Source organism: Papaver somniferum, chromosome 11 (assembly GCF_003573695.1).
Source record: "Papaver somniferum cultivar HN1 chromosome 11, ASM357369v1, whole genome shotgun sequence".
In the NCBI taxonomy this organism is placed as follows: Eukaryota; Viridiplantae; Streptophyta; class Magnoliopsida; order Ranunculales; family Papaveraceae; genus Papaver; species Papaver somniferum.
Window position 1 is genome coordinate 48,137,790 of NC_039368.1, and position 9,330 is coordinate 48,147,119.

General features: G+C 36.8%; 2 protein-coding genes across 2 annotated transcripts; one reads left to right on the forward strand and one right to left on the reverse strand.

Annotated features, from left to right (window-relative positions):
• Positions 1 to 297: 297 nt before the first annotated feature.
• On the forward strand, positions 298 to 973 carry LOC113324386. The gene is made up of 2 exons (XM_026572707.1): positions 298 to 552; positions 656 to 973. Exons 1-2 carry the CDS (start codon positions 298 to 300, stop codon positions 971 to 973), a joined length of 573 nt encoding a protein of 190 aa, XP_026428492.1.
• Positions 974 to 3,454: 2,481 nt separating this feature from the next.
• On the reverse strand, positions 3,455 to 4,399 carry LOC113324387 (trigger factor-like). Its single transcript, XM_026572708.1, has 3 exons — positions 4,232 to 4,399; positions 3,651 to 3,838; positions 3,455 to 3,470 (listed from the first exon to the last, which is right to left on the reverse strand). Exons 1-3 carry the CDS (start codon positions 4,397 to 4,399, stop codon positions 3,455 to 3,457), a joined length of 372 nt encoding a protein of 123 aa, XP_026428493.1.
• Between the last annotated feature and the right edge of the window lie 4,931 nt (positions 4,400 to 9,330).

Consider the following 9,330-nt stretch of genomic DNA (forward strand, 5'->3'; position numbering starts at 1 on the left):
TCGGAAATTATATTTGTTTGACCTTTTTGGGTTTACACCTCTCTCACACCCGATCCAAACCATCCATCATTAATAATGACTCTATTTTCCACACCGTCGGGTCCCAATGGCCATTTTTTCAAAATCCTCTATAAATACCACTCTAATTCTCTACTCAAACCACACCAACTCAATTGATTTCTTACTTTTTCCTTCTTACATCAATTGATTTCTTCTTTCTCTTCATCTTACTATACCTCTTTGATTTTTATATTTATCTTCTTCCACTCAAGTTTTTATATCTTAGTTTCATACAAAATGGTGAATAATTTTGTCACACAAGAAGAGGTTGATCTTACTATTGCTTTTATTTATGTGAGTATGGACGAAATTTTGGGTTCGGGGCAAAAAACCGCTATGTTTTGGATACGTATTCATCAAATTTTTGAGGAACGCAATGGCAATGAATTCCGAAGAGATTCTGAAGCTTTAAAAACCAAGATGAAAAATATTAAAAAGGTGTCAAAGAATTCGTGTCCATTCTTAACGCTATATATCGGCAAACCAAAAGCGGTGCGAGCCACGAAGATTTGGTAAGTTCTATTAATATGTTAAGTTTTTCCATATAGTTGGTGATAATAGTAATAAACCTAATGTTTCTTATATAATTTTTCAGACAAGAGATGGTCGCTTGCAATTTCAGGAACAAAGGGGACAACCATTCAAGTATGATGCATGTTATGAATTGTGTAGAGAAAAGGTCCCTGGATATAATTATGAACTGACTGTGAGCCAAAACAGTGAGTTGTTTAATAATCATCGTAACTTTGTATCAGTCGAAGATGGTACTAAAGTTCTTCCCAATGGAGAAACTCGTTGGAAATACAAGAAAAATGCACGTCCAATAGGAACAAAGAAAGCCAAAAAGCTAGCCAGAGAGAAGAAGGTTCGTGAGCGAGGCATATTTAGAGAAGGTGATGAGGGAACATCTTAGGTTAAGATGGAAGAAGATAGGATCTATCAAAAAAGTTCTAGTATTTTGGAGTATCTTAAGGAAACACGGTCAAGGAAGGAAAAAATGAGAATGGAACAATAATGCCAATACCAAAATTTTTGGGGGTATACTCAACAACCGAGTTATCAAATGGAAGATTTACTCAATTTGAAAAAGCTTGACCAACATACTAATCAAATGCATCGACAACAAATGCATTTAGATCAAGACAATGCAATAATGTCTATGGACCTTAGTCGGTTAGCTCCCACCGAAAAAAAATATTATCGACGCAAGCAAAAGGAGATTTTGAAGGGAATGCATATAATCGGCGTTGAAGATTCAGAAGATGAAGATGTAATCCATCTTTAATTGTTTTATCTTTTATTGAGTTTAGTTTTTTAATTAATAGTCCATGTTTAAATTAAAAGTGTTGTCCTAAATTTCTAGTTAGTATTGTTGTTAACTTAATTTTAAAAGTGTTGTCTAAATTAATTTAAATTGCTGCTTGATTTAATTATATGTTTCAATATGTTGTAACCAAACGACTTTCATATTCAAATTAATAACTTTAAAAAGAAATTACAACAGATCAAACCATTAAAGGCGTTTATTTCTCTGCCTTCGTTTCTTAACATGGTGCACGATAGGTATGAATACATTACATGTTATTATTTTTATTGGTGTGAGATTCAACGATCAAAGCCGCTTCGATATGATAAAACTGTTCTCCTCTCCAGGCTTTATATGCATCTTGTGCAGCGGATCTGTCCCTTATGTACCTATCGAGTAACTCATTGTACTCGATACATAATTTCCTAACATGATTAACTCTTGAACAAATGTAGGATGGTTCATAATTAAAGCGTGGTTTCTTGCTCGTCGATTTAACGTAAGGACCCCAACCAACTTCAATCCAAAATATAGTATGATCTTTAGGATCTTCGGGAAAATCATCCTTGAGAAGGTAAAAGTTCCTAATCTATTCCGTATCTTCTTCAACATCCTTTAACCTTTCCCTCGATTGGAAGTGTTGTTGACCTCGTTCTTTTTCCTTGAGTTTTTCTTCGTATTCCTTGAGTTTTTCTTCGTATTATGTCGCTCCCCCTGATGAATATATGGTATCTTTTGTGGATTTTCCTTTGATTAACACTTCATCCATCACATTAGTTAATTTGGTAGGTGATGAAGACGTTGTTGTGTTCGTAGTAGCTTTATGACCTCTTTTGCATATCTCCTTTTCCATTGCAGCAATTGATTGAGTGGTTCGCTTGCATCTTCTAATTATGTCTTCGACTGAGTTGGTAATTGCTGATTGATTTGCCATTGAATAGATGTTTATATTTGATTTTCACCTCCAAGATTAACACTGCAAAGAAGAATAGGTAGATTGATGATGCAAAGAAGAATGAGTTATCTTTCTTATTTAGGATTCGTTCCCAACGTCCATATTTCTTAGAACTCGTGCCCAACGGATCTATTTCTAACAACTCGTGCCCAACGGCTTTATTTCCTAACGGTTCTATTTCCCAACGACTCTATTTACCAACGACTCTATTTCTTTATATAAATATAGAACATTTTTTTCTAACCAACAACAATCTCAATTCATTCTTAGATATAAACAACCTCAATTATGTATTCTAACAGTTCGAGTAGAAATGGAAAACAAATAGTATGTGTGGAAGCAAAAGAGGTTTGTCCATGTTGTTTCATGGATACACATAGTCTTCTTCAATGCCCATGGCTATATATAAAATGTCCACAACGAGGTTGCACCGGCATTAGGAAGGTAAAAGAGTCGGTACCAGAGAAGATAAGGTGTTTGGAATGTGAGTATACTAAATGTCCGGGAGAAGCACAATGTTTGGAGGATGCAATGAAAGATGCAATCAAACAAGAAAAAGTTGAATAACTCTGCAACAACTTCAAACTAAAAGGAAAGGTGTAGTTTGAATGCACCAAGGGTCCGTGTGAAACTGAGGGTTGTTATTTTTTATGGAAATGCACCGGTCAAGTGTAAAAAAAACATATGGAAAACGTTACTGGAGATGCCTTGAGTATGGAACGGTGGCATGGGATGAATAAGTGTTGTTTTAGTTTAATCGAATATCAATTGATGTAATGTGATTTTTTATAATTAGTATGTGTGAGAGTTTAAATGTGATCAACATTTAGTAATATGCTTCTACAATAAATAATAATAGTTATTTTCATATTCATATGATTGACGATTACATTAAGCACGTGCAACCAGCATTTAAACCAATAGGTGACCCTATTGGACGAGTTATGTCTCGTGAGGGTTTACAGAGAGAGATACCCACAAAACCTATCTTCATTTAAATTCTTTACTCTTCATATGATGATTCGGAGGATTAATCTTCAAAGGGGGAAGGGTTATACTCCGAAAAACTGTTTTTCAGAATCACATAGCCGTTAAAAAATCTAAAAGGTTTCCCCTTCTTTTTTTGGTAACTATCAAAGCTTGTTGCTCCTACAACAAAAGAAAACAATATCAGTTTACATTTAAATTATTCAAAAATTCAGTAAACATACAAAAAAAATGTTTAATAGGTAACCGGTAAGTTTCTTACGATTTCCTACTTCCCTCCATAAATATAACGATCTCTTTGTCGATACATATACTTTTACGTCTGAAGTTATAACGTTTAACCTTGTTTTCACATACTTAACCGTTAGTTGATTCGGAATCCCATCATGTATAGTCAACCTTTGCAGCAACTGCTCCAAAAGGTTAGTGTTATTTAGTTGTTCATCTTCTTCTTCATTATCTAGATGAACTTCAACCCATAAACTAACTATCAACTCGTCTTCCTCCGGAATATAATTCACCATAATTAACTGAGAAAAGTGTTGTAGATAACAACTTGGACAAAAATAAGTGTTTATTTTTGAAGTTGGAGAACTGAGTTGGTCGAACTAATGTGTTCATTGGTAAAGAGATTGTGAATCCTTTATACATGGACAATATACATATCCACACAATGTAGAAGTAAATTTTACGGATAAGTATACTAATCCATATACTGTACAAAAGGATTTCACGGATATGTATACATATCCATATACTGTTTAAATGATTTCATGGATTATCGTAATTATAAACCATATGCCATCAAATATAAATGTTATCATTTGTATACATAATTGAAATCCAAAAATAATTTAAAATTTGTTATTACAAGTGCGTGTAACATTCGATCTTAAAACACGACAGTGAAATACATCCTATGCCTCAACATCATCATCATCATCATACATACCCGCATCATCGTACGGAGCATCATCGTCATCATCCGAATCCTCATCATCGTCCTCCTCCTCATCATCGTCATCCTTAGAATCCTCATCATCATTGTCAGAATCCTCCTCATCGCCAAAATCCTCATCGTCATCTCTCATGTTGATATTCGTCTCTCACATGTCCGTATGAGTGAACATGTTCATCTCCATGTTCAAATTCATATGGAATTTGATTAATGTAATCTCCATAATACTCAAATGCTCCATCCTCGTTTTGTCCGGGAACAACTTCTTCTTCTAAGTCTATATCATTATAATCTCTTTCTGATGGTGAAAGTACCACGTATTCCACATCTGAACCCTTCAAACTAGACAAGTCCTCTGTCGCGCCTCCTCTACCAGGACGCGCAGCAATGTGCTTGACAAGATCATTTCTTAGTTGTAGGTGCAGTTCTAGATTTTTCAGAGATGACATAAATACATGGCCATTAACGGTAGGTTACGGAATCGAAACAGGAACAACTCTGCCCCAATCCGTATCCCGACGTTTATGCTCGATAATCACGTTGTGTAAAATAAGACAATATTTCATAATTAGATTCAAGTTAGATTGGTGCCAATACTTACAGGGAGATCCTAAGCACTCCAAAAGTACGCTCGACATCCTTTCTTTTAGCCATTTGATACTAGTTGAACCTCACATAGTCGGGAATGTCCAATGTCTGAGAAAAAGCTTGTACAATTGTAGTCAACTTTGGATAGATACCATCGGCTAAGAAATAACCATATTGTAGTGGTGACCATTGATGACATAATTGCATGGAGGTGTTACACCCTTTGGCATGTTATCAAAAAGGGGTGAGTGTGCCAACACATTCAAATCGTTGTTTGATCCAGACATTCCAAAAAAAGCATGTCGAAACCAAAAATCATATGATGCCACTTCCTCTAATACCAAACTACTCTCTTCATCTTTACCCCGGTAAGTTCCTTGCCAAGCTATCAGACAATTATTCCATGGCCATTGCATACAATTAACACTACCAAGCATTCCAGGAAAACCTCGGTCCGCATTCTCATCTATCAACCTCTGAATATCTTCAGGAGTGGGTTCACGCAAATATCTTTATCCAAAAGTCATGCAAACGGTGTGGCAAAATCTTTTTAGATACTTGTATATTGTGGTGGCACCCATACGAGTGTAATCATCAACACTATTAGCTGGCGTACTTTTGCATAAACATTTCATCACCGCAACTACTTTCATATGCGGAGAATGCCATATAGTACCGGTTGCATCCGGACGTTGATGCTATCCCGGATCAACTTCAAGCAATTTTCCTAAAAATTTCTCGAATAAGTCTTCCCTCATGCCTAGACGTTGTTTGAATTGTCTAGAGGTATAACCGGTTCCAGGCGTAAAATAATCATTCATCAGTTTGGCATCATGCCACACTCGATCACGCGTTATTACACTACGTGTTTGTACCTCCCTTGGTACAGGTTTTCTAATTATACGCAATCGTTCATCCAAACATAGTTGTGTAAACATTAGCAAATCTTTCTCTTCTTCATCACTGTCACTAGAGGTATCCAAATAGATTCCATATTTAGCTTTCACATAAGAACGCATTAGACTCATTATGCACCTTAGCAAACAACAAACACATTATCAATTTGTGTATACCATACATAAATACAAGTCTATCAAGGTTGTACATTTATTTGGTAGTAGTTTACAAACATTTTATTCAACATAAATCAAGACACACAACAAATAATCATGGATTTTTCACTAAATATATGTTTTAATAACGTTATTGAATTGCATACTACATATCCAACCAACCTAATATCAACAATTTCATCAAAATTAAAATCAAATTAATTTGAAATCCTAACATTAGAATCACTCACCTTAGATGATTTTTTGGATGAAATCCGAAATTGAAGAATGGATTTGTTTCACCTTGTAGTAACAATCAAACCCTTTTAATTTAAGCAATCGAATCGCAATGAATCAATATGAAGATCGAAAGGGTGTAAGAGGGGTTAGATAGGGTTTTGATAGGATACAAATTAGAAAAGAAGCAGAAATGCTCGATTGGGACGAAGTTCTGTGAACATAAACCTCTGAAACGCGTACTGAGTACCCGTTTGGCACTGTTCATACGCGTACTGAGTACCCGTTTAGTGTAGGAAAGGGATGAAAGGGAACCATAGAAAGCTTGCCTTCCTTGTGCCATCCCTTCCCTACATTTGAGGGATATGGAAGGGATAGCTAGCACCATAGTGCTATCTCTTATTAGGTTAACGACTTGAAAACTTCATTTGGGATTCGTGAAGCCAGATCCAACTCTATTTGTAATTGCGTATTCTGATCTTTCTTTTTCTATCGTTTTAGGTTTTATCTTCTCTAAGATTTACTCGAGATTTATCTCCGATAGGTAAGATATAAGAAGTAATCACAATAGTTCTTCGTCTCAGACTTTTGCGATCCCACAATAACTTCTTCTGTTAATCAATTAGGTTATTATGAGGTGACTAATATTTCTAGGCTGCTCTTCGTTAGTATAATACCGGATTATTTGTTGATTTTCCTGTTCACCTTGATTTATCTAAAGACAGAAACAAAACCAAAATAGACATATTTGTGGGAGAGATTTGTTTATAAGTCTTCGACTTTGGGTCGTGGAAACTCTTAGTTATGGGTGAGATCATCTAATGGAATTACTTGCGCAAAAATTTTCTGGAATTCAAGAGGCACAAGAAACGCGACTGTCTCTTAATCGGTGTGAGACTTGGCTAGGTCTCAACTACATTCCAGTCTGAAGTTCACTTGTAGTAGGCTAGAGTCTGTAGCGGCTTAATACAGTGTGGTGTTCAAAACTGGACTAAGTCCCAGGGTTTTTCTGCATTTTGCGGTTTCCTTGTTAATAACATTTCTGGTGTCTGTGTAATTTCTTTTCGGCATTATATTTGTTTATATAATTGAAATATCTCAGGTTGTGCGTAGTTCAATCATAGTTGATAAATCCAACCTTGATTGTTGGATATAACTTGATTGACACTCAGATATTGGTCTTTGGTACCATCCGAGTTATTCTCATATCAATCAGTCTCACGGATTTCTATCTAGTTGATTTAATGATTGTATTGAGAAAAAGATAAATCTCTTTGATATATTTCTTGATTGAGTCTCGCTTTTAAGTTGGTGCTCTTAGAATTATATTGAAGTTGAGTCCATACAGATTTTCAAACGAAATATTAGGTGTGGTTGTTATACCCCCGCGTTTTCAAAGTTATCCAAACAGTATCATAGGACGATAAACTTAAAGTTCAAGTTTTTTCCGAATGGAATTAAAGGTACAAAGAGCACCACCGGTTCATGGAAAGCCAAATATGACCCTGATCCGTCGCTTCGTCATTGGAATAACTTGGATGACAACATGTTAAGTTGGCAGGGGTTAGAGAGTTTGCATCAAGATCCTCGTGAAGTTGTAGAAGAGTACACGGATTGTTATAATCAAATTTCTCATCCCTTCAATACTAATAGATAAAGTCAAGATCTCGTCGAAGCTGAAATTGCGGAGGCAAAAGCAAAGGAAGTTGCGGTGAACAAAGCGTTTGACAACATAATCCATAGTGTATCCGATGCAATGACGTTAGTGGTGAGTGATGTCTTTGTCTACTATTTTAAAAATACTATAAAATATGAAAGTATATTTGTTGATGATGGTTTTTAGTTCAAGGCTATAATTATAAAACCAGTATTTATTGCGCGGTCACCCTGCAAGAGGTAAAGCCATTTGAAGAGCAACGAGTGCAAAAACCCTTCTCGCTTATTGAGCAATTCAATATATATATATATATATGAAATTCACTCAGAATGATGCGCGTATTAGCAATCCCAAATATTCCGTGAATTCTATTTTTTCCAGCATTATTGACTAATGCATGACTCTCCTGGTATTTTTCCATGCTATGTTCCCAGCCGAACTCTCAATACTGACATGACATGACGATCAATGCTCACTCTCAGCAGAGTAGCATGAGGGCTACATCTCTCTGACAAAGAGATCAGCGTGTGCATACACTTTTTAATTAAAGTTGGTGTGATTGGACACATAATTATTCTTAAGAAAATCTAGACTGTTAATGTCAGTCTCAGAAAAGATCACGACCACACAACTTGGTCGCACGATTTAAAAAGCATAACTTACTCCTAACAGAATTAGGCAATCACTGCAGTGACCACCGGCGTGCCCACTAATTCCCTAGCCGATCGAGTTACATTCCCTCAGCCGCAAAGTGCTTTGAACCCCGATCCCAAACATGGGAGATCGAGCTGTACAAGAATAGCTCGAACGAGCTGAGACTGTTAAGAAGAGTCTCAAAATGCATCACGGCCGTCTAACTTTTCCAGCATAGTTGGACGTCTTAGATCTTCCCTCGAACGATCAAACGGGCACCGACATGATCACCAGCGGCTCACCACCATCTCTGGCCGGTCGAACTACACACGACACCAGGAGCGCGCCAAACTGCTTTCCCAAAGTAGGGTGATCACACGTTCTTTTTCAATAAGCGGCATTACACAACTGCCGCAAATCAATCACGACCGTCCATCTTTGCCTGCCTAGTTGGACGACCTAGATCCAATTTCAGGCAGCCAACGAGATGCTAACGTGTTCACCATTAACCCAACTCCATCGTTGGTCGATCGACTTACTCATAGAAAGACCAAAGCGCATCAAATCGCTTACCCAAAATAGCGTGAACACGCCGTTTCAGAAACCCTAAAATCACTTTGCGGCAACACATTACTGCCGCAAAATGATCACAACCATCCATCTTTGCTAGCTGATTCGAGTGGTTTAGATCTAATTTTAGATGTCCCAGGAGATGTCAACATGCTCACCGACAACCCATCTTTGCACGAGGTTGATCGACCGACTCGAACTAGTAAGCAGTGTCTCGAATCGTTCGCCCAAAATGGGTTGGCTGCTCGACCCCAAAACCCTAAAAATTACATCAACGACAATATGCAACTGCCGTAATTCATCCCATCCATCCAACTTTGCATGCAT